The sequence below is a fragment of the Tupaia chinensis genome, unplaced genomic scaffold, assembly GCF_000334495.1.
Source record: "Tupaia chinensis unplaced genomic scaffold, TupChi_1.0 Scaffold000231_2, whole genome shotgun sequence".
In the NCBI taxonomy this organism is placed as follows: Eukaryota; Metazoa; Chordata; class Mammalia; order Scandentia; family Tupaiidae; genus Tupaia; species Tupaia belangeri.
Window position 1 is genome coordinate 1,612,140 of NW_006159707.1, and position 14,941 is coordinate 1,627,080.

The window sequence follows — 14,941 nt, forward strand, 5'->3', positions numbered from 1 at the left end:
CCGGCCCCACCCATCCCACCTTCCACCTCCCACCCCGGCCAAACTCAGAAGCCCAGGTGATCTGGGGATTCTCAATGGGAGACATAGAAAGGGAGAGAAAATAGGTACAAAGGGATGGGGTGTGGAGAAATCAGAGTCTATGCAGGGGTGTGTATCCAACCGTGAGTCATGTATGTGCCCCTGTCCCGGTGACATACCCTATATTGTTGCCTACTTAATTGTCTAAGCTGAATCATCCTTTAATTTAAATGAACTTATCTTAAAAAGAAACTAACTCATGGGCCAGTCAGTGGCATGGTCATTAAGGTGGCTGGATCCCACATGAAAGGACCTCTTGTGTCTGCTCTTTAAGTCTGGAGCTCGCAGAATCTTTTGTTGTTTTGACTGAATGGGATTCCTTCTGCTGGGCTCTCATCCCCTTCACAGGGGACAAGTTCCTCCCTACCCCTGGCTGGAAGAGAAGACAGTTTCAGAGTGAGCCAGGCTGGCTGAGCAGCAGGTGTTCAGAGGCCACAGTGCATCTGCTCTTTGCCACTTTCCCAGAGATCTGCCCAGCCAAAGATCAGGGTGGGACTTCCAATTGGCCATCAGCATATCTGATAAATAGCTGATCACCCTGATCCAGGAGGAAGATGACAATTCTATCCAAGGGCTGGCGGGGTGCTTGGAGTCAGTGACCTACACCAGCCTGAGATATCACCAAAGCAGATTTGCAGGAGTAAGGGAGGGTGTCCTTCCCTTGACCCTTTCTCCCAACTTTCTCTGCCCATGTTGCTCTCCCCCCACATCTTCCTCTAACCTCCCTGAAGCCCACCCAGGAGAAAGCAGGTGGGGTGGAGACACTGCTAGAAATATACTGGGACTAATCTTGCCATGCTGCTGCAGTGTGGCCCGGCTGTGTTCCTGCCTTACCGAGATCTTGGTGAAGATGTAGATGAACAGGTAGAGAATAGCCAGGATGATGGGGATCCTGTTGCCGCCAAAGCGTTTCCTTAGGTATTCTGGCATCGTGGTCACCTGGGGGCCAAAGTCGAGCTTTCACCACCTGGCAGATGTGAAGCATGTGGCCCCGGCCCCACCCATCCCACCTTCCACCTCCCACCCCGGCCAAACTCAGAAGCCCAGGTGATCTGGGGATTCTCAATGGGAGACATAGAAAGGGAGAGAAAATAGGTACAAAGGGATGGGGTGTGGAGAAATCAGAGTCTATGCAGGGGTGTGTATCCAACCGTGAGTCATGTATGTGCCCCTGTCCCGGTGACATACCCTATATTGTTGCCTACTTAATTGTCTAAGCTGAATCATCCTTTAATTTAAATGAACTTATCTTACAAAGAAACTAACTCATGGGCCAGTCAGTGGCATGGTCATTAAGGTGGCTGGATCCCACATGGCCAACTGCATGGTTCGAGTCCTGGACCTGGAGCATGAAAAACACACCAGGTGGGTATGCATGTGTGCCCAAAATCCTGAGAGGAAAATGGAGGAGAAAGGAGGTGGTATGGCCAGATAAATGTACCGAGGAAGATACTCTGTGGGTGGATTTCCTATTTAATCTCTGAAGGACACCTGGCAGCTGGTCTGTGTTTAGGAGTTGGACTCATATCACTGAATGGCAGCCCTTATCAATTGACCTTGGTTTTAATCTAGAGAGTGGCACAGCCTCCACATGCAAGAAGTTTCTAATTAGTTAAGATGAGAAGGAGGGGTGAAATTTATCAGAAAGCTAATGGCATTGGTATCTGGAACTCAGACTCGAAATATGAAGTTGGTTGGCAGATGGGAGCAGAGTCTGGCTGTTGGTTGTAAGGTAGCTAAAGAGGCAATTTATCAGCAAGTGGGGTTGAAAGAGTGAGAGAGAAAGAAAGGTATTGTCTCCATCACACATCACACAAAAGGTTTTCCAGTCTCAAATACAAGGAGATTTTCAAAATATTCATGGAAAATGCATAGTATGAAAATGCTATGCAGGGTTTTCAATTGTTTTTGCACCAAAATAAATTTGTCCTTTAGTTCCATTGTTTTTAAAGAATTTTTAAAATTATTTTTATTGTCATTATTTTTTTATACCCACTCACGAGAGGGAGAGAGAGACAGAGAGAAGGAAAGCGCAAAAGCAAGCTTCTAGGTCCAGGACTTGAACTGTGATTGGCCATGTGGGAAGTCCAGTGCCTCAACCACCACACCACCTTCTGGCCCCCTTTAGTTCCATTTTTGATTAATTTTTTTCCTTTTCCTTTATTTATTTATTTATTTATTTATTTATTTTTAAGAAAGACTTTTGCTATAGGGTGCTTGCACATGCCAGAGAGACAGAAAGTGGGAAATCACCCCCCAGGGAGGATGGCCACATCACAATCCCTTCTCCTCCATTTTCCTCTAGAGATCATGGGTATGCATGCACATGTGCCCGGTGTGAGTTTTAAGTCGCCGGGTCAGGGACTTGAACTGTAGTCGACTATGTGGGAATCCAGTGATGTAACCATTATGTCATCTGCTGGTCCCATTGATGAACATTTTTAGGTCCCCTCTTATTGCCCCTCTCTTCCCCAAATAGAGAGTGACCAGGAGAGGGCACAGATCCATGTTAAAGACACAGAAGAGTCTGGATCAAGCCCATAGCACTCCTCCAAGCTACACTCCCCAGCAACCCCTGGCTTCAGTGTCCTCTTGCATGGGTGAGGAAGGACAGGCGGTGAACACAGGACCCTCTGGCTGGAGCTTGTGAATGTTACAGAGAGGTAAATGTAGCAAGTGACTGCTGTCCTTGGCCATCCCACTCAGCCCGGAGACCCTGGTGGCTGGTAGTCCTCAGGCCTCAAACAGGCCTTACCTCCTGGTGGTGAAGGGTCTAGAGGGGATTGAGCATGTGCTCACCCCTGACTCACACGCACACTGTCACCCAGCTCTTGTAAGACACCTTCCTCCTCCAAAACCCGTGGCCTCTGACTACAGCAACTTCGGCCCCTCCCCCAGTGTTCCGTGGGAACTCCTGCTTTTGTGCTACCCTCCTATCATCCTAGACTTTCCCCCTTACCTGAAGGCAGCTTCAGCAACCATGTGGAGAACCCACACACAGGACCATGGACAGGAGCCTAGTTTTCTTAGCCCCCCAGAACAGTTAGGCATCTCTCTCCAGCAACCCATCTTTCTGATGAAAACTTGGGCCTAGCCATCCCCAAGACCTCATTCACTTCTGATGCTCCAACTATTCCTCAGTGCAGCTCTCTCACTTGTGATTCTGAAGAACCCTGGGACTTGAACAAGACTTCTGGTCCCTAATTGGTGCTTCTTTGGTGTGATTCTTTTCTTCATTTTACTTTTTTCTGAGTTCATTTCAACAAATATTTTCTGGCTGTCTGTTGTATCCCAGACAGGGTTCGCAGCTCTCTCACTTGTGATTCTGAAGAACCCTGGGACTTGAACAAGACTTCTGGTCCCTAATTGGTGCTTCTTTGGTGTTGATTCTATTCTTCATTTCACTTTTTTCTGAGTTCATTTCAACAAATATTTTCTGGCTGTCTGTTGTATCCCAGACAGGGTTCTAGATACTGAGAGGGTTCTTGTCCTAGAGCTTCCTGCCTAACAAGAGACGGTCTAGTACCACGGTCAGACAAGGGCCACCTGACATCCCACCTCCCCAGGGAATGTTTGGCAATGTCTAGAGGCCTTTTGACTGTCACAGTGTGGGGGTCAGCTAGTATGTAGAGACCAGGCATGCTGCTAAACCTCCTACACTGCACAGAGTCACCTTCACCTACCTTCATCCACAAACACAACACAGAGTGATCTAGTGCTGAGGTCCGGGAACCCTGGTCTAATGGGAGGGACACAGTCTAGGGACAGACACATTAATTTAATAAGCACAAAAGCAAATGCAGCATCTGTGGCAAATACAATAAAGGGATTTAAACCTAATTAGAGAGGTCAAAAAGGGCTTCCTGGAGGAAATGTCCCTTGAAATAAAAGCTGAAAGACAAATAGGAGTTAACCACACCAAGAAGCAAGCGGGAAACTCTCCAGCAAGAGGGGAGAGCATTGTGATGGCCCAGGGAAGCAGACAGCCTGGAATACAGGGACCTGTTTGTTAGAACAGTGCCTGGTATCCAGTAAATCCTTCTTCAATGAGTGAAAAAGTGAACTGACGGGTGAACATTGTGAATGAAGAGTTGAGATGGTTCCTGGGCAAGATAGTTTATTTCCCATATTCATAAGAAATAATAGCTTCTAACCATCTTAATGTGTAGTATTAGCATGAGTCTATCCTCAAAACATGGTAGACAAAATGGATGCTAGGCAGATAATAGATTTTAATGTGAAAAGTTGGAGATAATGTATAGGAAAACATCTTTGTGACTTTAGAGGAGGAAAGGATTTTTTCAAGAAGATATAAAAGGCAGTAGCCATTAATAAGAAAAAGATGACAAACGTGACTGAAATAAAATTGAGACTGCTGAGGGGCCAGATGGTGGCAGTACAACACAATTCTCTGCAAGGCTGACCCACATGGGAAGGTTCTGGGTTTTGCCTTCACAGACCACCCTGAATCGGTTGAGTATTTGCGTGCCCACCATCAGGGGCTGGCTGAAGCTGGGGTGGATTGCAGCATTAGGACTCTATTTGGACACTGTTTCTCTTGACCATGGAAGAAACAATTAAAATGAAATAATTTAAAAGCTGAGATCTGGAGCCAGCAGGTGGCATACTGGTTAAGGCACTAGACTCCCACATGGCCAACCGTGGTTTGAGTCCCAAACCTGGTGGCTTGAAAATCACACTGGGCATGTGTACATGTGTGCCCAAAATCCCAGGAGAAGAAGGATTGTGGCATGACCACCTCCCCTGGAGGGTGATTTCTCACCTTCCCTCTCACTGTCTCTCTCTGGGGAGCTCAAGTGCCCTATGGCAAAAATCTAAAAGAAAACAAAAACTGAGACCTATTAACAAAAAAAGCCATGAAGCAAGTGAAAAGGCAAGCCACTGAGTGGGAAAAAAAAAACCATACAAGTATTATCGCCCTAAGGGCTTGCTTTCAGAATATATGAAGGACTTCTAAACATTAATAAGAACAAGGCATAAAATCTAGTAGAAAAAGGTGAAAAGTCCCAGTCAAGTTACTTCCCCAAAGAGGAAATCCAAATAGCCAAAAACCATATAAATAGAACTGATAATTAAATACACAGTAAGATACCACTGTACCCACCAGATTGGCAAACGTTTTAAAGTCAGCGAATACCAAGCATCAGTACTGACATAGACCACTGGAGCAAAGGGAATTTGTCACATGCCTCTGGTGGGAGTGCACACTGACGGAACTACACCCAGGGGAAGTTTGGCAGTACCTTGTGAAGACAAAGGTAAATCATCCCCAGTGATTTGGTGATTCTACCCAGAGGTTCATTTTCTCCATTGACACGTTTATGTGCACCAGGGCACATGGATGAAATGTTCACAGTAGCACCATCACAGCCTAACATGGGAACAACCTACGTTCCCAGAACAACACAAGTATAAATATTGTGATGGGATCCCACTACAGAAAACCACATAGCAATGGACATTAATACACCCGCTACACGCAAAATAGTAACAATAATAATAATAAAGTCACCCTGTTCTATTTATATACAACTTTTTTAGTTGTAAAATGAAACTATATTGTTCAAGTGTGCATAATTAACACTAAGGCAGAGCAAGAAAGTGAGTGCTTATTAGGAAAGTCCAGGAGAAAGGAAGGCGTGTGATCTAGCGGCTCCCAATCAAGATTACGTTTTATGTCTTGAACCGGGTGTTGGTTTTACAACAGTTGGTTAAACTGCACTTTGGTGTTTTATTGCTTTTCTGTAATTTACTTCCCAACACACATGAATTGAGAGCTCTTAAACTTTTCTCAACACTTATTATCTACTATAAGAAATACTACAGAGTACTAAGAGATTGTGGAGCTTAATCTCTCCTTTGAATACTTGCAAGATACTGCCCAAAGAAAGCCCAAATCCAGGGAATTCCATTTTCCTATTTGACAATACAGCTTGGTAATCAGCCCACCTCTATTGACTTCATGCCTTTTTATAGCTTTATATCCGATAGGAAGGATGCCCAGTCCCCTACTGATGGGCAATGTGGTGTTCCCTGGTTTTTATTACAACTACAACAGCCATTTCAGATCTTTGTGCCTCTTCCCTACCTTTAGCACCACAAGTTCTTACCTCTGTCAGAGGTGAGATTATTTTCTACTTACCAGAGAAAATGGAAACCATCAGCAGAATACACCTAGCAGCCTTACCTAGAAACTAAGATATATTGCCACCTTCTTTTTCTCCTTCCCACAGTAGATGCTCAATAAATATTTACTGATCCTAGAGCTAGCCAGTGGTGTGGTGATTAGGGCAGTTGGATTGCACATGGTTGATTATATGATTCAAGTCCTAGACCCGGTGGCTTGAAAAACATGCCAGGTACATGTGCATGTGTCCTCAAGATCCCAAGAAGAGAATGGAGGAGAAGGGATTATGGCATCATCCATCATCATCCTGCCTGGGAGGTGGGAGGAGGGATGTGTTCTTACTTCCTCTCTCCTTCTCCCCTCTCTCTCTGTCATGTGCCCTATAGCAAACTAAAATTAATTAATTAATTAAAATTTTAAGAGTTAGTAATTCTTTGGACCAGATATCACTTCCAGTTTGGTAGTGTTGTACCTCAGATATTTTGTCTATGCGAGAGCTAGGCACAGGTGGGTTGAGCAGACCTAGTTGTCCATGTGGGATCCAGTTACCACTGTCTGGCCCCATGTTGCTGCTTTCAACTAAGCATATATGGGGCCAGCCAGGTGGTGTAGTGGTTAAGGCAGTTGGATTCCACATGGCCAAGTGTATGGTTTGAGTCCCAGACTTGGCAGCTTGGAAAATACAGGGGCATATATGCATGTGTGCCCAAAATCCCAAGAAGAGAACAGAGGAGATGGGTTTTCAGTGTGGCCATCCCCCCTGGGGAGTGATTTCTCAGTTTCCTCCTCTCTCTCTGTATCTCCCTAGTGAGCACATGAGCCTTAGCGCAAAAGCTGAAAATATATACATATATATCAAATAATAAAATATACTATGTATAATAATAAAAATAATGTTATACATAATAAAATATATTTTAAAATATATTATGTGTGTATGTATGCATAATTATATAACACTACATGATTGGAGTCCCAGAACCAGGGACTTGAAAAACATGCTGGGCACGTGTGTGTGTGTGTGTGTGTGTGTGTGTGTATGTCCCCAAACTAAACAAAATAGCGACAACAAAAAAAAGCAGTAACATTTTATGGTTTAAACATTTAAAAGAGATTGTAAGTTTTACATTTGTGTTTTGATATATAAAAGAACAAAATCGAGCCCACATTTTTCCTGCCTCTGAATGCCCTGTGTGTACCTTAATACTGGGCACCTGGTGGAGACTACTGAGGGCGGGGTTCCCAGGTGTCTCACCCGTGCGTCACCCTCCCCAGTGCTGGGACCTCTGAGTGACTGTTCACTGGACGCCCAGGGGTGGGAGGGAGGGATGCAGGGTAGACCTGGCCAAAGAGTCTCTCCATTCCACAGCACCTGACCTCTTGGACTCACCTGACCAGCAATGTAGATGGGAAGGAAGATCCAGGCAAGCATCAGCACAGAAAATAAGCCCTGCCCAAGAAAACACAGTTAGCTCTCAGCCCCCAGCTCACTTCAAAGTGCACGTTTGGATTTCCTTCTGCCACCGAGGTAAACTGGCTTGCATTCCACCTCTGCTTCCGTCTCTTACTTGCTAAATGAATTGCCTTCCCAGGCTCTCATATTTCCATATTTTAAATGGGGAGAAGGGGGTTAAATGCAGAAATACAGAAGAGAAGCATGGAAGTAGAAAGCCTTCTGCGACACCTCCTAGTTCCGTTCTAACCAGCATAGGCTCCTCTTCATCCCATGGTGCTCCCTCCCCTCCTTGGCAGTGGTTAAAACAAGCTCATGAGGTCAGGGAGGCTTGAGATCAAAGAGTGGCTACACCCGTGAGTAGCTTGCTGGTACTCAGAGAGTTAACACAGGTCTCTGGGGCTCATTTTTCTCACCTGTGACCGTGGATAACCTGCTTCACTAGGTTGCTGCAGGGACATCAGTGAGATGATACTGCGTAACTAGTACATACCAGGCACTCCTCCGCACTCTTTACAAGCATTCATTCATTTCATCTTCACAATGACTCTACATGGCAGGTTCCATTAACAGTCCCACTTTATACAGGACGCCCAGAGAGGTTAAGTAACTTGCCCAAGGTCACATAGTTTATAAACGTTGGAATTCAGATGCAAACCCAGGCAGTCTGGTTCTAGTCTGTAATTGAATTCCGTAATGTGACAATTTGTGTAACATACTTTAGTCTGAGTCTGACATAGAGAAAGCATTTTAAAAACTGTTCGTCATTGGGGCCAGCAGATACCATGACGGTCACTGGACTCCCACATGGCTGACCACAGTTTGAGTCTGGACCTGGTGGCTTGAAACTCACGTTGGTCGCAGGTGCATGCATGCCTCCATTCTCTCAGGAGAATGGAGGAGAAGGGACTGCGGTATGATCATCCCCCCTAGGGGTTGATTTCTCACTCTCTGTCTCTCTGTCTTTTCAGCGAGTGCATGTGCCCTATAGCAAAAATCTCTCTTAAAAAAAGAAGATGAAGGCCATTATTAATTAGTGCACTCTCCAGTGAAAATTATATACTAAATGAGCCCTGCTATGTGAGAGAGTGTGTCCTATTCTTGGTATCCCTGGAGTAGCAAAAACCACAAAATCATCTAATTTTTGTGATAGCCAATCAATGTCTAAAATACGCAAAAATACCCTCCATCCCATGATCTGTTCTTTCTTCTCCATCTTCAAGGGAGAGATTCTGACCCTCTTCTCTATACTCCTACTTGGGATTGTGGCTCTATGGGCCTCCATCAAGCCAATGCAAGGATGTGAGAGACAGCCCAAACTGATTTTTGCTAACTAAGGGTGACCTCAAAACTCTTGAAACTTCCAATTTTTCAAAAGGTACCACTCTGTTTTGTTTTGGTTTGCTTTTTTTTTTTTTTTAAGAGAGATTTTTGCTATAGATCACGTGCGCTGAGAGCGAGTGAGCGAGAAATCACCCCCTGGAGGGATGGCCACACTGCAATCCCATCTCCTCTACTCTCCTCTCAGGATTTTGGGCACACACACACTTATGCATCCGGTGTGAGGTTTAAGCCACCAGGTCCAGGACTCAAACTGCAGTTGACCATGTGAGAATCCAGTGACACAACCATTACGTCATCTCTTGGTCTTGGTACCACTGTTTTTAAAGCATAGGGCATTCATGCAACTCTTCCCCAGGTGGAGGTCTAGGTGAGAGATCTGTACCCAGTGCAGCATACTTACGTTAAGCTCATAAGCAGATACAGAAATGCCTGCAGCGGCACCTGACCCTGCCAGGCCAATGAAATGTCCACTGCCAACATTGCTGGCAAATAAGGATGCGCCCACCTGTGGGGAGATGGACAGGTCAGATCCTGGAGCCACGGTGTGGAGTACTTGCTCCCCACTCTCAATTCTTTTCATGTTCCAAAGGGACAAAACAGAAGTAGAGAAGGCAGGGTTATCTCTAGCCTACCTGGCATCTTTGTTCAAATTAGAAAGATTCTCTTTTCCTCAAACTCTCATACTGCCACCTGCAGAAATTAGTACAATAGACACACATATCTACAACACCTAATATGTGGCTTGTGCCTGGACACTTGTGCAGTGCACAGCTTCGACAACTGTATTCAGCACCCCTGGAGGGAAGGATGACTGGCGCTGTACCAAACAAGTTCCTTCCTAGCTCTGCTGTTAACTTAGCAAGGTAGGTAGCCCTGCTTCTGGCAGAACGCTAAGTGGCCAAGACTATACTCAATGATTCCAATCTCTGGTCTCAGTTCACTGAACTGGATGAGCCTGAATATCTAGCCTGAGTGGGGTCATCATAGTCTCTTCTGTGGGAATTTGGAACTAGGATACATTCTTTGCTGGCCCCTTGGACTGGGAACATGGTAGGAACGGTAGGGACTGGGAAGGGGGAATGGCATGGAGGCATATTTAGCTGCATGCTCATCACTGCCAGGCTGGTGGAAGAGAATGAAGGAGACATACAGAGAGCGGCAGATCAGGTGAGGAAAGAAGAAGAGCTGGAGGGAGGAAGAAGGGGGAAGGAGGAGGAAAAGAGAGCTGAAGGAGGGAAGAAGGGGTAGGAGGAGGAAAAAAGAAGAGCTGGAGGAGGGAAGAATGGAGGGAGAGACATAGGTTGGTAGAAAAGGAGAAAGGGAAGGAGGGAGAGAGGGAAAAGGAGAAGAGTTGTGCTTCCCATGGGCTCCCCAGTCTCTGGTTCTCATCATATTCTATTCCATTGATGTATGAAAGGGGCCTTCAAAAAGTTCACAGAAAATATATGTTATGAAAAAAAAAGTAGGCATGGATTTTAAATTCTTTTGCACCAAAATAATTAATTAATTAATTAATATTATTATTTTTAGGGTTTTGCCATAAGGTGCATGTGCTTGCCAGAGAGAGACAGAGAGAGGGGAAGTGAGAAATCACCCACCAGGGGAATGACCGTGGACACGTCACAGTCCCTTGTCCTCCATTCTCCTCTCGGGATTTTGGGCATGCATGCACATGCACCCACTATGATTTTCAGGCTGCTGGGTCTGGGACTCTAACTGCAGGCAGCCATGTGGGAATGTAGCACCTCAACCACAATGCTACCTGCTGGCCCCCAAATTCATATTTTAATTCATTTTCCCTCTAACTCTTTAAAGTCCCCTCATATATGTCTATTATTCTGCCATTATCACACTCTCTTGACTACTACTACATTGTAGTAAGTTTTGAAATCAGAAAGTATGGGTCCTCTAACTTTGTTCTTTCAGTATTTTTTTCAAGTACTTTTTATTTTTTTTCATATAGCTATTCTGGTCCTTTATATCTCCATATGGATTTGAGAATCAGATTGCCTGTTCTGGAAAAGGAAAAGGTGGCTGAAATTTTGATGGGGGCTGCATTGACTATAGATCCATTTGGGGAATATTGCCATCTTCACAGTATTAAGTCTTCAAATCCACAAAATGTCTTTCCAATTAGTTAATTCTTGTGTAAGTTCTTTCAAGGATGTTTTCAGTATATACATGTTGCCCTTCTTTTTTCAAATATATTCCTAAGTATTTTATTCTTCTGATGCTATTGTAAAGGAAATTATTCACTTAATTCACCTCAGATTGTTCATTGCTAGTGTGTGTAATTAATTTTTATACTGGATTTACATTTTTCGAGTTGCCATATAATGTTATTTTAAATGTTTATGGGGGAACAAAGACAAACAATAGAAAGTGTCTCTGAAGAAATCCATGGAAAAATGTCTTCTATAAATCCAGTCCCTGGTGCCAAAAAGGTTGAGTACTGTTGCTCTAGTGAATATTTTATTTCACTTGTGCTTTTCAATTTCAGAATTTTACTTTGCGGGACCAACAGGTGGTGAGGTGGTTAACGCGCTGGACTTCTATATGGTCAACAGCGGTCAGAGTCCTGGACCTGGTGGCTTGCTTTCTCACTTTCTCTTTCTCTCTCTCTCTCTGTCTCTTTGGTGAGCACACATGCAGGCAAAACACCCCAAAGCTCACTGTTTTAATTGAGATTCAGTTATTTTTCTTGAATAAATACTCTCTAAATTGTCTCGGTATTTCATTTATTTTCATAGTTTAAAGAGTTGACTTTGGGACCAGCAGGTGGCACAGTGGTTAAGGTGCTGGACACTCCCACATGGCCAACCACGGTTCAAGTCCCAGACTTGGTGGCTTCCTTTGTCCCTCTCTTTCTCTCTCTCTCTGGTCAAATTAAAATAACTGAATGAATAAATAAAATTAAATAAATAATAATTTAAAAATAAGAGTTGACTTTGACAATATTTGCCAGTTCTCATGGCTTTTCATAAAGAGAAGATTTTCACTCTGTCATTCCCAATGACCCCATCCTGCATCCTCCTTTGAAATGTGACTGTTCTGTTTTGCCCATAAAGAAATCGGGCTGCTCTATGCCTCACTTCCGTCAATAGAAGGTGGTGGAAGTGACACTGTAAGACTTCTAGGTTAAGACCTTAACAGTCTAACAATTTCATTTTTGCCTTCTTAAGCAAAGTTTCTATAAATAATTTAGGATGCTGAAGGATGAGACAGCACAGGGAGAAAATGCTGTCTTCATATTCCCACCATCCCCCATAGCCCTGAAAATGTGGGCAAGGCCATTTTGGACTTCTTGACCCTGCTAACGACTAAATGCAGGCACATGAGGAGGTCTAGTGGGGAATAGAAGAGGAATCACCCAGAAGCCAACCCATGGTGATGTGGTGGTTAAGGTGGCTGGATCCCATTTGGCCAACAGTGCGACTTAAGTCCTGGATCCAAAGGCCTGAGAAACAAACCAGATACATGTGTGTGTGTGCCCAAAGTCCCCAAAGAAGGGAGAGATAGAGGAGACGGGATTGCAACATGACCACTCCACATGAAGGATGCTTTTTCAGTTTTCCTCTCTCTCTATCTCTGTCTGTCCCACTATCTTGGCACACGTGCCCTCTGGCAATTTTTTTTTTTAAGAAGAAGAAATAATACACTCCCTAAGGCATCTATATCTAATACGTTAATTCTAAAATTCTTCTCTCCTTTTTTTTTTGAGATATTTTTGCTATAGAGTGCGTGTGCTTGCCAGAGAGACAGAAAGAGAGACAGAGAGACAGAAAGTGAGAAATCACCCCCAGAGGGGATGGCCATGCCACAATCTGTTCTCCTGCATTCTCTTCTCGAGATTTTGGGCATGCACATACATGCACTCAGCATGAATTTAAGCCCCTGGATTCAGGATTCGAACTGCAGTCAACTACATGGGAGTTCAGTGACATAACCATTACACCATCTGCTGATCCCTCATTCCAAAATTCTTAACCACATTACCTTCATCTTGGTATCCTTCTTCTTACGTGAGGAAGAAAATGAAGTTTCCAAACTTTTCCTTCCTGACATTATAGAGGGTAATTCAAGAAAAATGAAGAACTGGTCCCAGAAATAAGTGGACACTTGGAGAGGTTGTTGTATTCCTATTGAGAAATTAGCATCAATGGGACCAGCAGATTATGTAATGGTTACGTCGCTGGACTCCCACTTAGTCAACAATGGTTTGAGTCCCTGACACAGTGGCTAAAACATCACACTAGGTGCAAGATCCCAAGAGGAGAATGGAGAAGGGATGGCAGCATGACCATCCCTTGCTTTCTGTCTCTGTTTCTCTCTGGCGAGTGCATGCTCTCTATAGCAAAAAATCTCTCTTAAGAAGAAAGAAAGAAAGAAAAAGAAAGAAATAGAAAGAAAGAAAGATAAAAAGAAAGAGAGAAAGAAAGAGAGAGAGAGAAAGAGAGAGAAAGAAAAAGAAAGAAAGAAAGAAAGAAAGAAAGAAAGAAAGAAAGAAAGAAAGAAAGAAAGAAAGAAAGAAAGGAAGGAAGGAAGGAAGGAAGGAAGGGAGAGAGAAAGAGAGAGAGAGAAAGAAAGAGAGAGAGAGAAAGAAAGAGAAAGAAAGAAAGAGAAAGAAAGAAAGAAAAAGAAAGAAAGAGAAAGAAGAAAGAAAAGAGAAAGAAGAGAGAAAGAAAGAAATTAGCATCCTTCATCATTGAGATCACTAGACCAGCATATGTTACAACTCAGTCAGAGAGTATATCCTTCATGGACTTCTTAATATATTCATGAACACCTGTACTGCTATTACTTACCATTTTACCTTAAATTGACTTCGTTTTAAATATACATATGATATGTTTCTACTTAAGGTTGTGATTATATATATTTAATGTTTGTATGTGTGTATATTTTCACAACCCCAAATAGAAAATTAATGTCACTAGCTCTACATAGAAAGGGAGATAACTATAAAAATAAAATGGAAAGTCTTTTTTTAGAGAATTGTTTAACTTTATTTGTTTTAATTTGACCAGAGAGGGACAGAGCAAGAGTTAGAGGAAAAGAGAGAGAGAAAGCGAGAAAGCAAGCCACCAGGTCTGGGACTTGAACTGCAGTCAGCCTTATGGGAGACCAGCACCCTTAACCACCACGCCACCTGCTGGCCCCAAAATGGAAAAATCTTTAAAGTTATTACATTTAAGTTAGGTTCCTTGGACTGCCAAAGTTACTAAGCCAGAAGTTTGCATTCTCTTTGTTGAATACAGATTCATCAGTGATAAACGGTTGATAAAGGTTTTCCTTTAATGGTCACAGGAGGTGAGAGGAGGCTCCATACATTGAGCGCTCCTCCTCCCTTGTTCTTTGCCTTATCTCCGCAAGACCCAGATGCTGGTCCAAATGGGCCTCCTGAATATCTTGTGACCATGACCTTCACCTCATGGAATTGCTTATGGTTGGAGCCATTCCAGAGCCATGTGTACCCCTCCCATATTAACATGACTGGATTAGGGACGCTAAACCCTAAATATACTCTGCTGATGCTGTTCGTCAATAAGCTAACCTTTCCTGTACCCTTTGAGCAATATATGCAAAAAACAGACACCTATCTTAGTGATAGAGAGTGCATTGATCTTTTATTGATTTATGAATACTTTGTTCTTGTCATATAAAATCCAAGCTTAAGCTCATGGCCACATGGACCATTCTCCACCCAGCTGTCAGGGAAATTTTATTTCTCCCAGTGTAAGTAAACCCATGTCTTCTGCTGCACCTTTGGTTGTGTTCTTTGGAATTGGTAAACATTGTGGGCAAACTCTTAGAATGGAGGCTTCCCCAGAATAGGAGGAGTGACAGAGAATAAGAAAGGGAATACTGTTCCCACTCTGTAATTTAATAATATTTAATATTGTGTCCATGTACATCTA

The 14,941-nt window shown here is 43.6% G+C and overlaps 1 protein-coding gene across 1 annotated transcript in view; it reads right to left on the reverse strand.

Annotated features, from left to right (window-relative positions):
- Nucleotides 1–14,941, reverse strand: part of SLC5A11 (solute carrier family 5 member 11) — a 60,259-nt gene that overhangs the window by 29,854 nt on the left and 15,464 nt on the right. Inside the window, exons 4-6 of the mRNA XM_006148290.2 lie at nucleotides 9,424–9,528; nucleotides 7,617–7,676; nucleotides 913–1,017 (exon numbers count right to left, since the gene is read on the reverse strand). Coding sequence (XP_006148352.1) covers nucleotides 913–1,017; nucleotides 7,617–7,676; nucleotides 9,424–9,528 — 270 coding nt within the window. The remainder of the gene's footprint in view (nucleotides 1–912; nucleotides 1,018–7,616; nucleotides 7,677–9,423; nucleotides 9,529–14,941) is intronic.